General features: G+C 43.6%; 3 protein-coding genes across 4 annotated transcripts in view; all 3 read left to right on the forward strand.

Moving 5' to 3' along the window:
* srrm2 (serine/arginine repetitive matrix 2) overlaps positions 1-6,279 on the forward strand; it is an 8,393-nt gene extending 2,114 nt beyond the window's left edge. Inside the window, exons 4-14 of one of the 2 annotated variants that reach the window (XM_060892767.1) lie at positions 462-647; positions 797-886; positions 982-1,047; positions 1,166-1,195; positions 1,277-1,396; positions 1,575-1,695; positions 1,794-3,874; positions 3,992-4,603; positions 4,733-4,801; positions 5,064-5,174; positions 5,726-6,279. In XM_060892767.1, the coding sequence (XP_060748750.1) occupies positions 462-647; positions 797-886; positions 982-1,047; positions 1,166-1,195; positions 1,277-1,396; positions 1,575-1,695; positions 1,794-3,874; positions 3,992-4,603; positions 4,733-4,801; positions 5,064-5,174; positions 5,726-5,765 (3,526 nt within the window). In that variant the 3' untranslated portion in view covers positions 5,766-6,279. Of the gene's footprint in view, positions 1-461; positions 648-796; positions 887-981; positions 1,048-1,165; positions 1,196-1,276; positions 1,397-1,571; positions 1,696-1,793; positions 3,875-3,991; positions 4,604-4,732; positions 4,802-5,063; positions 5,175-5,725 lie in introns of both variants that reach the window. The other variant, XM_060892766.1, reaches the window with a different exon arrangement.
* Positions 6,280-6,673: 394 nt separating this feature from the next.
* Positions 6,674-14,178, forward strand: thoc6 (THO complex 6). Its single transcript, XM_060892289.1, has 13 exons — positions 6,674-6,790; positions 7,370-7,461; positions 7,538-7,602; positions 8,164-8,267; positions 8,631-8,668; positions 8,762-8,810; positions 8,944-9,015; positions 9,339-9,441; positions 9,883-9,932; positions 10,422-10,484; positions 10,709-10,819; positions 12,757-12,885; positions 13,475-14,178. Exons 1-13 carry the CDS (start codon positions 6,776-6,778, stop codon positions 13,553-13,555), a joined length of 972 nt encoding a protein of 323 aa, XP_060748272.1. The 5' UTR covers positions 6,674-6,775; the 3' UTR covers positions 13,556-14,178.
* Positions 14,179-14,620: 442 nt separating this feature from the next.
* si:dkey-16l2.16 (ras-related protein Rab-35) overlaps positions 14,621-17,500 on the forward strand; it is a 7,322-nt gene continuing 4,442 nt past the window's right edge. Inside the window, exons 1-3 of the mRNA XM_060892715.1 lie at positions 14,621-14,772; positions 16,247-16,772; positions 17,448-17,498. Of these exons, the coding sequence (XP_060748698.1) occupies positions 16,718-16,772; positions 17,448-17,498 (106 nt within the window). The 5' untranslated portion in view covers positions 14,621-14,772; positions 16,247-16,717. The remainder of the gene's footprint in view (positions 14,773-16,246; positions 16,773-17,447; positions 17,499-17,500) is intronic.

Consider the following 17,500-nt stretch of genomic DNA (forward strand, 5'->3'; position numbering starts at 1 on the left):
AATGAATCTGAAATGATTGACAAATCAAATTTTATTCATCACATGCATACAGGGTACAGACATGCAGCGAAATGCTGTCTGGTATTGAAGCATAAAAGGAATGCAATTAGGGATAAAAAATAAGGAGATAGATAAATAAAATTATAAACTATATAAAAACGATATAAAATGTGAAAATATATGTGAAAAAATAATGTACATACATTATTACAGCTGTGTACTAACTGGGATAAGGGCACCCTGGAAGCCCCGCCCACTCCCACGTCTTTACATTAGTAAGGTCTCTTGCAGATGTTGGAGCTGTAAATTAGCAGTGAAAACATTACACACACTTTTATCTTAGCAAATCTGATGAGAAATATAAAGATGAATGAAACATCGATGCTGGTGTCTGTTAACACTACAATACGACTCGTTTCCTTTGTTTTTAAATCGAATCGAATTGTTTTCCTCCACCGCAGCGTGACTGAGACACACGCTCTCGCCGCCGCCAACCAGCAGAAGAACGACCGGCTCAGGGAGGCGTTCGGCATCGGCTCGGACTACGTGGATGGCTCGTCCTTCCACCCTGAGCGTAGAGAGCGAGAGAGAGAGAAGAGGGAGCAGGAGAGGCTGGAGAGAGAGAGGCAGCAGCAGCAGAAATATCAGTGAGTAAAGGAGTGAGGAGAGAGAGAGAGAGAGTGAGCGAGAGAATAATGTCATGCTGTCGTTAACGCAGGTCACGTCACTGTATCACACTCCTCAAATCCCTGAACCAAAGTCCACTTTTTCCCTCATTGTTTTGTTCCTTCTCCAGGATCATCGAAGACTCAGATGAGTCAGACTCCTCGTCTCCTCGAAAACAGAGCCGTAAGAAGAAAAGAAAGAAAGAAAAAAGCAGAGAGAGGTAAAAAAAAAAAAAAAGAAATGCTAAAAGAAGAATAGAACAACTTATTAGTGACCGATTTATCACGGTTACACTCTCTCTCTTTCTCTTCTCAGCTCTGAAAGTCCTTCTCCATCACCTCGAAAAGAGAAGAAAAAAAACAAGACGAAGAAGAAGAAAAGGTACTAAAGATACTCACACTGTAAAATGTTCAGGATGTCATGTAGGCATTTGGGCTGAAGTGTGAATCTACACATGCGTGTGTTTTAGTAAAGGTGTCCTGTGTGTCTGTGTGTTTAGGGAGCGCTCAGTGCAGAGTGACTATGGCAGGTGAGTCTCATCAAAACTGCAGTGTGTTTTATTTCTGCTGTTTATTATAATTAATCTCCAGTGTTTGTTCGTGTTTGACAGTTCGTCTGAGGACTGGCCAGATACCAAGAAGAACAAAAGGAAGAGGAGCAGTGAAAACGAGACTCCGCCTCCTACGAAGAGCCGACGTCGCCGCAGCAGATCCTCCAGCTCGGCTCACAGGTACCAGGGATCAGAAAGAAAGACGTTTAACCCTTTACGCTGGAGCGATGCTGTATTCTAGCTTCTGATTGGTTGATTAGTTTTCTATAACAGCAGCTCTGACAGTTATCGTTGCTATAGCAACGGCTTCCTCACATAGACTGAAAACGACTTGTGGCTTTTTCCTGATGTTCAGCAGGTCTCCAATCGCGTTAAAGGAGAAACAGCACAATCCACAAGCAGCTCGGGCGGATGAGGGGAGGAAGGGCAGATCTCCTGAGCGCAGGGGTCGCCCCAGGGACAGTCCAGAGAAGATGGAGGTTAGAGAGCTACAAATTAAAGATGTCTTACTCTGTTGTGTGTGACTAGACTTTGTGGTGTTAATGGGAATGTTGTGTTCTTTCTGTCTGTCATTCAGAAGTCTTCCAGACATTCCAGGTCTCCTGAACGAAACAGAAAGGACCAGGACAGGGAAAGAGAGCGAGGAAAGGAAAAGCCCCAAAGGGGGCGCCGTGACGCGCCGTCATCTCGATCGGGGTCTCGATCTCCGCCCCCTAAACAGCAGAGAGACAGACGGGCGCGCAGCGAGGAGCGAGACGGTGCAAAACCTCCTCAACGGAACCGACACAACTCGTCCTCTCCATCACCGTCTCCAAAACGACAGAGAGACAGGAAGCAGAGGAGCATAGAGAAAGAGCGGGAGGATGAGGGGAGGAAGAGGGAGAACAAACCCCAGAAAAGGCACGACTCTTCCTCATCAGATTCGCCTTCACCACAGAGAGACCGAGCGCGCAGAGGACGCAGCAGAGAGAAGGAGAGTGTGTCTTCACCTGCACGTCCTTCAGACAGGGACAGGCCGAGAGACAGAGACACCGCCATGCAGATTCGAGCTAGAGAGAGTGATAAGCAGAAAGAGAGATCCCGCTCCAGGGACTTACCCGTCTCACCTCCCCGCCACTCACCACGCTCCAACGGAAAGCAGAAAGAGGCGGAGCGTGAGAAGGAGCGAGCAAGGGAGAGAGAGAGGGAGGAGGTGAGAAGAAAAGAGCGAGAGAGAGAGGCAGAAAAGGTACAAGAGGAGGCAAAGAGAAAAGAGCGAGAGAGAGAGGCAGAAAAGGTACAAGAAGAGGCAAAGAGAAAAGAGCGAGAGAGTACCAGAGGAAAGGGAAGAGAGGAGGTGAAGAGAAAAGAGCGCGAGAGCGACAGAGAAAAGGAACGAGAGGAGTTGAAGAGAAAAGAGAGAGAGAGCAACAGAGAAAAGGAACGAGAGGAGGTGAAGCGAAAAGAGCGAGAGAGCGACAGAGAAAAGGAACGAGAGGAGGTGAAGAGGAAAGAGAGAGAGAGCGACAGAGAAAAGGAACGAGAGGAGGTGAAGAGAAAAGAGAGGGAAAGCGACAGAGAAAAGGAACGAGAGGAGACGAAGAAAAAAGAGCGAGAGAGCGACAGAGAAAAGGAACGAGAGGAGGCGAAGAGAAAAGAGCGAGAGAGCGACAGGAGCTGCTCTGAAGAGAGATACTCCGGGAAGGTTGTCGAGACGGGAGACAGGAGGACGGCGCGAGACAAATCCGCAGCAGAGACAGAGAGACCGGGTGAGAAAGTGAGGGAGGACGAGAGGCCAGGAAGAACACGAGAGAAGAGTCCACTGGAGAAAGGGAGAGAAAAAGCACAAAACAAGGAGAAAGAGAGAAAGAAATCCAAAGGGTCGAGCAGCAGCAGTGACAGCAGCAGCAGCAGCAGTAGCAGTGACAGCAGCAGCAGTGACAGTGACTCTGACAGTTCCTCGTCATCCTCCTCCTCTTCTTCATCATCCTCCTCCTCCTCTTCATCTTCTGAAGATGAAAAGAAGGAGAAAAGTAAAAAGGAGCCTCACACTGTCATGGTGCAGGCTGTGGCTCCAACGGAGAAGGAGACGGAGAAGGGAGCGCGAGACTCAGACAGGGAGAGTGCTGCCTCTGTATCCACACAGGCTCCGCCCATTAGAAAGGACAGGGGCAGAGACAGGAGATCTGTGTCTCCACAGAAGGAACGACAGAAAGAGAGAGATCCGGGAAAAGAGAGGTACACACCCACTGAGACCTCGAGCCCTCCTCCGTCTCCTGCAGAACGAGTGAGGTGCAGTCCTGAGAACATAAGAACCCACGGTAAAGATCCAGAGAGGCCCAGGGAGCGAGGGAGCGACCAGCACAAGCCCTCCGACCTCGGGCACAGAGAGAAGAACAGGACAAGTGAGAGAATGCGGGCGTCTCCGCCCAGAGCCCGGCATGAGGGTAACCAGAAAAAACGGGCCACGGCACCATCACGTTCTCCATCACGCTCTCCAGCACGACAACGTGCAGATCGTCAACGCTCCCCGAGCCCCAAGCGAGGAGTCAGGAGACCGACACCACCCTTAAGGCGAGACAGAGGGAGACCAGGAGACGGACAGAGAGTGCGCTCACGAGAAAGGAGGACGAGAAACAGCAGGTCAAGGAGCCCACGCAGACGCTCACCTCCGTACAGGTAAGTAATTGCACTTTGAGGAAAAACCTCCACAAACTTAACTGGAGCCATTAGCAACATTTGTATTGTAGCTCCAGTATGAAAGGAGCCAACGATCATTTCTCTTTCTCCTCTTAGGTCCCGTCGTTCTCCCTCTCCTGTGTACCGGCGTAGAAGTAGTCGCTCTCTATCCAGGGAGAGGGAAAAAGAGAGGGAGCGAGAGAAACATCGTGAACAAGAAAGGGAGAGAGAACGAGAACGTGGCAAAGAGAGAGAAAAGAAAGCAAGATCACCCCCTTGTCGTTCTCCGTCTTCCTCCTCTACATCCTCGTCCTCCTCGGGTTCGTCATCTTCGTCTTCACCCTCTCCTCAGAGGAAACCCAATCCCCAAAAGGACAGAAAGGCAGAGAAGAGGCTTCGTTCTCGTTCCTCTTCACCTCCTCCCACTCAGGATTCTCCTAAACGCTCTAGACAACCGCCTCCGCGCTCCAGATCTCCTCCTGCCAGCCAATCGGACGTGAGAAAGACCTCACGAGGTCCCTTGAGGAGCCAGTCGCCTTCAGAGCGACACGTGACCGAGAGCCAAGAGCGGCCAATCAGAGGGGAGAACGCAGTGAACGGGAGAGAAGAGAAGAAAATCACGAAGCAACAGAAAAACGAGTGCAGGGACAGCTCCAGCTCTTCATCCTCCTCCTCCTCTTCATCTTCATCCTCGTCCTCTGATAGCTCTGACTCTGAGACGGAGAAAGGGTGAGTGGGGGTGTATTTCACACCTGAAACATGCTAAAGTTCAAGAAATTGACAACCAAAAGGTTAAGATGGGAAATCAGAGTCTGTAGTGTATTTTAGGAAGTAACTAAAATGTCCATTGATTTGCAGGCAGGGGAAAGCAGCAGCGAGTAGACGCTCGTCCTCATCAGAGAGGGAGGGAGCGAAGAAGAAGAAAAGGTAGAGTTCTCTTTTTCTTTATGACTAAATTCTAACCAAGACTCACATCTTAATAACAGATGCGATGTAATGTAGCGTGTTTAAACAAACCAGAGACGCTGTACAGTATGTGGTAATGATCAGACAGATCGGACCAGTTGCAGGACATCAGACCTCCAAGGGAACAGATAAGTGTGTTAATGAGCAGCTCTGAGATGTGCTGCTGATGGAGGAGTCTAAATTCTTTCTTACACAAAGGCTGGGTTCTGTTTTTCCCTCACAGTCCTCTGCGTCGGCCGAGAGAGCCTGCTGACTCGCTCAGAGACTCCAGATCGCTCAGCTACTCCCCTCCTGCACGACTGCGCAGAGCCGCACGATCTCCTCACGCTCGGAGGTGAGACTCGCACATCCTCTCTCCTCCCTTTCTCTCTCGCACCCTGTCTTTGGCTCTCGCCGTCTTACACTCTCTCACACTCTGACTTTGATTTTAGAGAGAGATTGATCTGCTGATCGAGAGATCTTTCTGAACAGAGTAGTTACGCATATTAATGAGCTTGTTTTGTCAGATTCCAATGTCACCTTATCTTAGATGGTTATTTTAATCTCTGTTTTTCAGAATATAACTCCGATTTCTGTCTGTCTGACTGTCTGTCTGTCTGACTGTCTGTCTGACTGTCTGTCTGTCTGACTGTCTGTCTGACTGTCTGTCTGACTGTCTGTCTGACTGACTGTCTGTCTGACTGTCTGTCTGACTGACTGTCTGTCTGACTGACTCAAGCCAGCTCCTGACACATGTTGTGTGTTATAAGTGCTGTATAACAGATGTCCAGCAGGGGGCAGTAATGTTGTGCTCTGCTTTACAGTATGATTCATTATTCTCTCTCTCTCTCTCTCTCTCTCTCTCTCTCTCTCTCTCTCTCTCTCTCTCTCTCTCTCTCTTTTCAGGAGATCCAGGAGCAGGTCAAACAGTCGGCGGAGAAAATAGTAAATCTAGCTGTACATCACTGATGGATCCTTCATATATTTCATTTTCCTGACTTTCTATTGTGTCTTTGGAGGAAGAATAAAAACGCAGAAACATGTTTGTAAATTATGATTCACACGAGTTCTGAACTGAAGCGAGGAATCATCTCAGATTTTCTTCTCACGTTTACCCACAGGGATGTGGTGGTTTTTTTTTTATTACTTTTATTACGGTGATTACGACGTGGGAAAGAAGGAGAGAGAGGAATAGCACTGCAGATGTATGACATGTTCCTCCGTGCCAACACACAGCTGATCTACTCTAAATAAATACACCAGTGTCTCTCTCTCTCTCCCTCTCTCTCACTCCCTCCCTCTCTCTCCCCCCTCCCCCAGTCCTGCTGCATTGTTCAGAATGTAGATACGTCACTATGGTCAGAACTGTCACTGAGTGAACTGTGTCCCGTTTTCACAGCTTTTTCTTTCACTTTGTGTAAAAGGACTAATGAATAAATAATAAATGGTTGTATCTGTAACCGTCATTGGATTTTTTTATTTATTTATTTTATTTTTTTTACAAGTGCAAGAAATTATTAATTTGCACTAAAAATTAATTTGGAATAAGTTTTCATATTTTATGCAGCACATATGTTTCTTTACTAATTATTAGTAATTATTTAAGTTAGAAATGGTTAATAATAGTATTTAATAATTGTTAAATAAACATGTTTAACGTTTAATTTTTTATATATAGATTTTAAATCAATTCTACATTTAATATAGTTAATATAATATTATATAATATATATATAATATAAGTAATGAACTATTACCAAAGTAACAATACATAGATTTAGTAAAATAACACAAACTATACCAAGCAGCAGTAATATAAATTTGGCGCCTTTGTGTCGCGCCTTATTCTGACGTCATATTCATGCGACCACATTCAAACGCAATAGCGGTGGAACAAAAGCGGATAGAGTGAAAATAGTGATATAAAGACACAATAAACCGCTTTCGACGAATAAAATGGGTCCGATTGAGGTAAATGCTAAATTCTGTTTATTTATTAAGACGTTTTAGTTTGTTTTTTTTGTGCGAGTTTGTGAAGAATGTCTGCGTTTCCCCTTAACTCTGTTACTGAGGTTTTCTACCTCTTCCTCACAGAATGTCTGCCTCTTTTCCTCACAAGATGTTTGCCTCTTTTCCTCACAGGATGTCTGCCTCTTTTCCTCACAGGATTTCTGCCTTCTTTCCTCACAGGATGTCTGCCTCTTTTCCTCACAGAATTTCTGCCTCTTTTCCTCACAGGATGTCTGCCTCTTTTCCTCACAGGATGTCTGCCTCTTTTCCTCACAGGATTTCTGCCTCTTTTCCTCACAGGATTTCTGCCTTCTTTCCTCACAGGATGTCTGCCTCTTTTCCTCACAGGATGTCTGCCTCTTTTCCTCACAGAATTTCTGCCTCTTTTCCTCACATGATTATTGATTCTGTTTTATCTGATCTAGAGTTTATATGTTTGTATCTCAGGAGGTTTCAAAGTAAATATTGTGACTGAAAAAGACTTTAATCTTTAATTATGAACTGATTGGTGGTTTATTAAAGTTCTGTGTGTCTCCACAGCTCCTGCACATGTCTGTGTTCTCACAGAGTTTCTCTCCTTGTGCTCGATTTTTAGCAGCTGGGAATAACTATGGAGAGATCTCTGTGTTCAGGTGAGACACAAACCTCAGCAACTACACATCACTTCTCCAGCAGGTTTCAGTTAACTGAAGTAGTTTCCTTCTGCAGTCTTTCAGCTGCTCTGAGTCCTGATGCGACAGACACGAGTCGGAAACCCGTCCTTACCTTCAGTGGTCAGTTCTGATTCATGACCTCTCACTTCTGTCACCTTACAGCCACAAGATACTGAGTAGAAACTGCTCTCTCTCTCTCTCTCTCTCTCTCTCTCTCTCTCTCTCTCTCTCTCTCTCTGTCTCGCTCTGTCTCTCTCTTTCTCTCTCTCTCTCTCTGTCTCTCTCTCTCTGTCTCTCTCTCTGTGTCTCTCTGTGTGTGTCTCTGTGTGTGTCTCTCTCTCTCTGTCTCTCTCTTCTCCTCCCCCCCTCTCTCTGTGTGTGTGTCTCTGTCTGTGTCTGTTTCTCTCTCTGTTTCTTCCTCTCTCTCTGTCTCTCTCTCTCTGTCTGTTTCTCTCTCTTTATCTCTCTGTCTGTTTCTCTCTCTTTCTCTCTCTGTCTCCCCTCTGTCTCTCTCTGTTTCTCTGTGTGTCTCTCTCTGCCCCCCTCTCATTGTCTCCCCCCTCTCTCTGTCCCCCTCTTTCTCTCTCTCTGTCTCCCCCTTCTCTCTCTCTCTCTCTCTCTCTCTCTGTCTCTCTGTGTGTCTCTCTCTCTCTGTCGTCTCCCCCCCCCCCCCCTCTCTAGCCCATGAAGGTCCGGTGTTCTCACTGCTCTCCACAGACACACACCTCCTCAGTGCAGGCAATGGAGAGATCAGTGCCTGGAACTGGGCAGAGCTCATCAAGAAGGTCAGAGGTCACTACAATTCTCTTTTCCACTGTAGTGCTGAGGTGGTTCAGGTACTGATAGTACTGAGAGTACCGACAGTATCGCTGTGCTGTTTTCAGTCTGTCTTCCAGCTGTGATCAGGAGCGACACTTTCACACATACTTATGTACACATGTCAATACAAAGAGAGATGATCAGTGCTGATCTGTGAGTTTATTAGCTTTTATTTAGCTGCAGATCAGTTGTGTGTGTGTGTGTGTGTGTGTGTGTTGTTTTTGTTCTTTTTGCCACAGAATGAAAGTTTCCTCAGGTAGAAGTCAGGGCTGGATTTATTTACAAGGTTTTTGGTTTGTTGACTTTAATCATCTTCTTCTTCTTCACAGAACCCTAAAGCTGTTTGGACAAAGAGACCTGATTACAAGTAAAAGACGCTCCTCATCATCACACGTGTGATTACTCATGTTAATGACACGTCACTCAGATTCAATTTAAATCATATTCTTCTTTTTTTTAGGACCAGTCTGGAAATCCCTGAGATCAACGACATGAAGATCAACAGCAGAGTGAGGAAGGAAAAAAATTTATTTTAATGACTCAAGCATGGAGCTGTTCTAGACAGACTTTAATCTGATCCTGGAGCTGTGTGTGTGTGTGTGTGTGTGTGTGTGTGTGTTTCACACCTACTCTGTGTTCCAGGATAACAGCTTGGTGATCGGTGGGGGAGACAACAACATCCACATCATGGACATGGAAACTGGAACCTTCAAGGTGAAAACCAGTTCAAATCCCTGCTTCAGGTTTATTAACGAGGGACCACTTACTGTGTAACAGACACAAACAACTACCTCATATATTGAACCTTTTGTGAACAAACATATTGAATCATTTGTACAAGTTTTTTTTATTTATACAAGGAATTTGGTTTTCATTAAATTTGTGTCATTCTGTAAAACGTTCACAGGTTTGTTGTGATCCTGAGGGTGTGTTTATTTATGACCAAGAAAATATAACATCATGATCTGTAGATTACAGCACTCTTATATCTGGAATATACTGTGTGTGTGTGTGTGTGTGTGTGTGTGTGTGTATAGTCAGTTCTGCAGGGTCACACAGATTATATTCACTGTTTATCTCTGAGAGAGAGAGAGGGAGAGATCCTGTCAGGAGCAGAGGATGGAGCTGTGAGAATGTGGGGTAAGTTCTCCTCCTCTTCCTCCTCCTCATCCTCCTTCTGCTCCTCCTCCTCTTGTGTAAAGCTGAATATTTTGGTTCCTCTCATTGTGGTGATGCTGTTTACTGTGTGATGTTTAGGGTTTTTTTGGAGCTACAGTGATCTAATCTAATTTACATAAAGATCACACACACACACATCTTTATAGATGTGTGTATTAATGTGTGTTTTTCTGTGTGTGATGTTTTGGTTTTTTATCTCGCATCAAATTCGAATGCCTTTTATGGAGTTTTGTGGGCGTCGCCAAGTGCAAATTAGCTGTTATGTAATTTTCTGCTCCTATCATCTGGTGCTCTGATCGATTTTCATGAGTTGATGATTAATTATGTGCAACTAAATAGCTGTGTGTGTGTGTGTGTGTGTGTGTGTGTGTGTGTGTGTGTGTGTGTGGGGTGGGTTGTCAGACTGGCGGACGGGCCACAGTGTGCACTGTGTGGAGGTTTATAAATACCAGGTGATGCAGACACACACACACTAACAGACAGACACACACACACTAACAGACAGACACACACACACTAACAGACAGACACACACACTAACAGACAGACACACACACTCAGAGACAGACAGACACACACACACACAGACAGATAGATACACACAGACAGACACACTCAGAGACAAATATACACAGACACACGGTCAGACAGACACACACACACACACACAGACAGACACACACCCCCAGACAGATACACACAGACAGACAGATACACACACACAGACACATGGTCAGACAGACACACACCCAGACAGACAGACACACCTAGACAGATACACACACAGACAGACAGATACACACACAGACACATGGTCAGACAGACACACACACACCCAGACAGACACACACACACAAACATACACACACAGACTGATACACACAGACAGACACACACACACAGACTGATGCTCCTGTCCTTTTGTACGTCGGTGTTTTTAGGAATGCGCTCGCCCCCAGTACGGGAAGTGGATCAGCTGCCTGGCGACAGATTCTGATTGGATGGTAAGCAGGAAACAGCATCTCACTCACAGAGCGCACACAGATGTGTCCTTTGTTCATGACTGAGACACTGAATTCACTCACAGAGCAACAGAAACATCAGGAGCAGCAAGTGTTGTAGAATTGCTCCAATTTAACCTACAGCTTACTGAGAGACCTTTTTGCGCTCTCTCTCTCTCTCTCTCTCTCTCTCTCTCTCTCTCTCTCTCTCTCTCTCTCTCTCTCAGCTGTGCGGTGGAGGCCCCGCCCTCTCTCTGTGGCATCTCCGCTCCATGTCTCCCACCTCCATCTTTTCTTTGAGTGGCTGTCAGAGGGAGGCCGTGTTTCACCAGGACCTGGTGAGAGAACTGCAGCATTAAAACTCATGTTCAATTCATGTTAAACAATCTTATGAAACTTCTACAGTCTAAATTTAACATTTGGTTGTAAAAGTTAGCACACCCCTTTCCTCCCAACTCACTCACTTTACAGTATGACTGTTACAACACCTGAGTGTCAGTTAGCGCATCGCAGTTTTACAATGCTCAGAAGTTTATACACCCTCTAGCATGCTCTAATTTTTCACATCACTCAACCCAGCTTCGGGGAACACACTCCGAACATAGAGCTTGTTGTGTTACTCACAAAAACATCTTGCACACAGAAAACTAGACATACAGACACACACACACACTCCGAGACAGACAGACACACACACAGACAGATACACACAGACAGACACACTCAGAGACAAATATACACAGTCAGACAGATATACACACACACAGACAGATACATACACACAGACAGACAGACACACACAGACAGAACGATACACAAACACATGGTCAGACAGACAGATACACACACACACAGACTGATACACACAGACAGACAGATACACACACACACAGACACATGGTCAGACAGACAGATACACACACACACACAGACAGATACACACACACAGACAGATACATACACACAGACAGACACACACACACAGACTGATACACACAGACAGACAGATACACACACACAGACACATGGTCAGACAGACAGACACACACAGACTGATACACACAGACAGACCGATACACAAACACACGGTCAGACAGACAGATACACACACACACACACAGACTGATACACACAGACAGACAGATACACACACACACACAGACACATGGGCATACAGACAGACACACACAGACTGATACACAAAGACAGACAGACAGACACACACAGACTGATACACACAGACAGACCGATACACAAACACACGGTCAGACAGACAGATACACACACACACACAGACTGATACACAAAGACAGACAGATATACACACACAGACACATGGGCATACAGACAGACACACACAGACTGATACACAAAGACACAGATACACACACACACACAGACACATGGTCAGACAGACAGACACACACAGACTGATACACACACACACAGACACACACACAGACTGATACACACAGAAAGACACACACACACACACACACACACAGACTGATGCTCCTGAGAACTTAGAGACCTTTGCTCTCTCCTAGGGATTAAAGCACGCACAGACGAGTTAAATCCGACACACCCACACACCCGAGCAGCTGTAGAAGTGTTGAGGAATCGATATCTAAACAGACTTAATTTTTCTTTCCTTTGAGATCGTGGCAGTTTAACGTATCAGTTTAAACCTGATGGATCTGAACCTTTTATTCTTTGCAGTAAACACTTATGGAGATAAAATGTCAGGTGTGAAACAATGTGGAGTCTTGGAGCTATATGTTAACACACAGCACACACACGCATACAAACACACACAATCAGATAAAAATCTCAGAACAGAGACTGTGTTAAAAAAGTCATATACTTTGTCATCACTTCACTTCTGTCAGCTCTAAACACTCGTCCACTCAGCAGTCTGTCGTTATTCTCTTTCTTACACTTAATAAGAGTAAATACCCAGTGTGTTCACACACACACACACACACACACTTCTCCTCACAGGAAACTTCACACCATCAACATTTGCACACATTTTTATTGGATGCCCTGTTGCTATAGAAGCTATGATTGTATTAATGATAAATAAATCAATGATGTGAAGCTGCTCAACTGTAAGATCTGCTGTTAGAGAATTAATCAACGCCTTCTGATCAATCAGTTCAGAACTCAGGAGTGTAACTGATATTTAAGTGTGACGTTTAATATTTAAAGTGGAATTGAACTTGTATCTGTTGTGTGTGTGTGTGTGTGTGTGTGTGTGTGTGTGTGTGTGTAGATCTTTGCAGTGGGTGAGGGTTCACATGTGTCTCACTGCCTGCTGGGAGGAAGTGTGAAGGCTCAGATCCCCTGCACACCTCCATCTCTGAACACACTCGCCCTGAACCTGAGCACCACTGAACACCGGGTGAGACAGACACACACACACAAACACACACAGAAAGATTTAACTAACACTTCTTACTGATTGTTGCTGCATGTTGATTTCTGATTCATTTTCTTCTATTTTCTGATTTACTGTTTTTAATCCTTTAAGATACAAATGATGAAATATCAGCAACAATAACTTTAATCTGTCTGTGTTAATGAATGCAAGTGTAGTTCTGAACCGTGTGAAAATCAGACGGCGGCAATTAAAATATTAAAGCTATTAAAATGATGTCAGATGTGACCTTACACTGAGTTTTGGAAGAAAAATAACACAAAATGAAACGATGATCCGAGAAAGAAATGATCAACTTACAAGAAACACAAGCTAAATCAGAGCTACATGCTAATGCTAACATGCCCTGAGCAACAGTCTGATTAGTGTGTTGTGAAAAAAAGATTAGACTTTGATAAAATCCAGAAGTACGACCTCACCCATTTGGAGCAGAACAGAACTCCTCCATCAGTGAGAAGGTTTGGAGACGTGACCGAGGGGCGAGTCGGTGTAAAATGAGGAGTGTGATGAGTGAGTGAATGTTGTTAAGTGTTCATGTGGTGTGTGTTCACAGGTGATGACTGTTGCAGGCAGCAGCAATCAGATTGATGTTTTCACCAACTTCTCTTACAGAGCCTTCTCTCTGTCCTTCTGAACATCTCACACGTTCCTCAGAACTCGCTCTGTCTGCAAACGTCGCTCTAACACCAGGTCGCTTCAGAAATTAAAGCAGCAGTGTGGAATAATCCCAAATGCTGCCTCCTTAAGGGCTGTAAGCTAATTTTAAACAGAGGCATGAAATGATGGACTGTATGAACATATCACACACCATGTTCTAAAGAAGGGTTGAACTTGTGATTTGTGTGTGAGTCAGTGTGTGTGAGAGTGAGTGAGTGACTGGGGTATGAGTGAGTGTGTGCGAGTGAGTGAGTCAGTGTGTGCGAGTGAGTGAGTGTGTGCGAGTGGGGTGTGAGTGAGTGTGTGCATGAGTGAGTGAGTGAGTGTGTGCATGAGTGAGTGAGTGAGTGTGTGCATGAGTGAGTGAGTGAGTGTGTGCATGAGTGAGTGAGTGTGTGCATGAGTGAGTGAGTGAGTGTGTGCATGAGTGAGTGAGTGAGTGTGTGCATGAGTGAGTGAGTGAGTGTGTGCATGAGTGAGTGAGTGTGTGCATGAGTGAGTGAGTGTGTGCATGAGTGAGTGAGTGTGTGCATGAGTGAGTGTGTGCATGAGTGAGTGTGTGCGCATGAGTGAGTGTGCGCGTGTGAGAGTGACTGGGGTGAGAGAGAGTGTGTGATTTATCTGTATTTACATGAAAATAAACTTTCTTTAAAATACACCTGAACTGAATCCATTGTCTGTAATATAATGTATTTTATTCACAGTGGATTTTAATAATAAAATATTTTCACACTTTCAGTTCACACTTATTCATGTGAATAAACTGAAAAACAAACAGTATTAAATATATATATATATATAAAGGATAAACTCGTGTATAGATGTGAATATTAACAGATTTTTTTCTATTTGCTGCTCATATTAATTAGTGTTTTTGGTGAAACTTTGAGGAACTAGTTTCCTGACTGCTGTTGTTTACCGCTGTATAAAGTGTGTGTTTGAGCCCTACGTTAGCGCACTACTTCCAGTATGACGTCATCTACTCGGCACTCTACTTAGTGCCCTACGTGTCCCTTAGGAAGGTGATCTGGACGGATCCGGTGTCCGCACGCGCGCGCGCGCCCTCTAGCGGCGGTTCGTTTCCTGGTAACTTCTCAGACTTCGTTCCTGACGCCGCGCCGCAGACTCGAGGCTCCGAAACGGGAGAAAAGCAACAAAACGCCTTAAAGAACAAACGGGGAGATAAATGACAGGGTGAGTGCGTCATTTTTAGGGTTTTATTGTCAATAGAGTGGCGCTATTTTGCGTGTTATGTCTCGTGACAGAAAGTTAACTGACCCGGATTGTGAACTCCCTCAGGTTAGCTTTAGCACTTTAGCTTCGATTAGCTTCAGCGCTAACTCCCTGAACTGAGAGGAAATAAAGCTAACAACATCTCATCAGCTGCAAAAATCTGTGCTTTCTTCATAATAAAGGAGCTTAATAAATCATTTTAATTTTATTAACGAAACATTTTCTTTATTAAATAAAATGACAATTTATTTCTTTATTAGTAATTAATATATATATTGATAGTCATGAACTTAATTAATAATTTAATAATAATTTGTTTTATAATAAGTTAAATAATTGGTCTGTGAAGATGTTTTTAATTTATAAAGTTTTTTCTCTTTAATATTAAAGATTTTGTGTATTGTTAGAATTATTATTAGTAATTTTTTTTATTTTCAATTTAAAAAGTTACCAATATCAAAATCTTATTTATTATATTTATTATAATTTATTATAAATATTTTTTAATTGTAATTTTTATTGGTTTATATGAAAGGTCTTTTTCCTAGAATATCCTGTTTCTCTCTCTAAACATTATTATTATTATTATTATTATTATTATTATTTATTATCGTTATTATTTATTGAATTACAATATAAATACTTCTGTTACATATAATTTTGTTGTATCTGATATCACTAGTTTTGTGATGTTTTGATTTATTTCTCTTTACGTTTTGATTATTATTTAAATTAATGCAAATTAGTCCATCTTTATTCCACATCAGTTTAATTTAAACGCAGGTTTTTGGGTGGGAAAATTTTTCCACCTTTTCCTGTTTTTCTGGAAAATTTTTGTCTGACCTTTGACCTTACATGAGCAGGTATGTGTGTATCTCCTGCTGATCTCTGCCCTGCTCCATGAGCTGTCTGTGTGTGTGTGTGTGTGTGTGTGTGTGTGTGTGTGTTGCAGTGATGGAGGTTCTCCTTAGTTTTTTTTCATGAACTTTGAGAATAAATGCAACACTTATTGTAGTGCATGTTTCAACATGTGTTCTCATCAGATAAGGGATAAAAATGTTGTGTGTGTGTGTGTACAGTGTGTGTGTGTGTACAGTGTGTGTGTATACAGTGTGTGTGTGTATACAGTGTGTGTGTGTATACAGTGTGTGTGTGTATACAGTGTGTGTGTGTGTACAGTGTGTGTGTACAGTGTGTGTGTACTGTGTGTGTGCGTACAGGTTATGAGGCGGATGTTAATTATAATATGTGAACAGGTTTGTGTGGGCGGAGCCAGAAACAGAGACAGTCATTGATTGGCCAGGCACAAATATCTGATTCTGTCTCTTATTTCTAGTCTAATCTTCTCTGCATTTTTAAGGAGGAAGACTCAAAAGTTCTGTCAGAGTCAACATTACAGATTAGTTTAACATTTTAATGCTGTTTGTTCTTTAAGGTAAAGGTGTGAAGGAGGATCCTGGGTGTGTAAAAGGAGTCTACATTTGTCCTGTAAGAGCCGCAGGAGAGACGTGAGTCTGCAGGACCACAGCAGGATGGGAGATGCTGCTGAAATTTTATTAGAAGACGTGATTCCTCCCACATTGTTAAGATGAGATCATCAGTTCTGGCATCTTCACATCCGTCTGCACTTACAGCTGAATTCCCAAACAGATCTTCACAGAATTCCTGGAACATGGACAAGCGAGCTCTGTGTAAATCACAGCAGATCGGTTTTTTATCATCGTCAGTAAAGAAATAACTGTACAGTACTGTAAAGTTTACAGAGCTGTGATACACACAGATACACACTGGGTCTCTTTACCCTGAAATCAACTTGAGTAGAATATGTATTAAAAATTCAGACCTGAGGCTGTGGAATAAAAGCTGGGAGCTCATTTAACGTGGGGACGTTTTTTTATTTGTCAAAATGGCGGCAAAAGACTACAATCATCTCTTCAAGCTGCTCATCATCGGAGACTCCAGTCAGTGCCTTTACTTTTCTTTCTCTTTAAAACGCTGAATGTTAATAAATGTTAATCACGATAATCCTGCCGTCACACAAGTGAGCGTTTGTTTGTTCCCTGCATTTGTGGGGACGACTCGATTCTCACGGATTAAACCCTTATATAAATCCCCTAACTTTTATCTTTAGAAGCGATACATAGCTACTGTTTATCATCTGAAAGGAAAGTCACGATTCTCAGTTACAGGAAATAAAAGGAAAATAGCACTGAAATAGAAAGACATTAACAAGTTCAGATAAGTGGGTTTTTTTTGTTGTTCCTTTTCCTGATTACTGTAAAAATGCTCCGTTCTGTAACTGCACTCTTCACAGGAAGTTGAGAAAAGCTGAAGTGAAATCAGTGTGTGTGTTAACCACATTTCGAGTGCGAGCATGGTTTATTTATATCTTCAGCTTCTCAGTCAGAATGCACAGGTTTTATTTTAGACCATGTTCAAGTCATCACTCGTGTCTGTAGAACACGATCTAGAACCCAGGTTCTTGGGGGGTTTTGTGAGTGTACGAGGATTTTGCACAGCAGCCTCTGGCTAATAGAAACTTCCACTGAACAGAACAACAGGAAGGTTTTGTTGGTTTGAGCAGCGGAGTGAGTCCTGATCATTACAACACCTCTGTCTGTCTCGCTCTGTTACAGATGTGGGGAAAAGCAGTTTACTACTGAGATTTGCGGACAACTCCTTCTCTGGT

Source organism: Tachysurus vachellii, chromosome 18 (assembly GCF_030014155.1).
Source record: "Tachysurus vachellii isolate PV-2020 chromosome 18, HZAU_Pvac_v1, whole genome shotgun sequence".
Lineage (NCBI taxonomy): Eukaryota > Metazoa > Chordata > Actinopteri > Siluriformes > Bagridae > Tachysurus > Tachysurus vachellii.

Excerpts from the sequence above, each read along its gene's own strand:
- thoc6 (XM_060892289.1), top strand. Across the intron at positions 7,462-7,537 it reads GGAGAGATCTCTGTGTTCAG|TCTTTCAGCTGCTCTGAGTC; the intron begins GTGAGACACAAA and ends TTCCTTCTGCAG. Across the intron at positions 8,268-8,630 it reads GGGCAGAGCTCATCAAGAAG|AACCCTAAAGCTGTTTGGAC; the intron begins GTCAGAGGTCAC and ends TCTTCTTCACAG.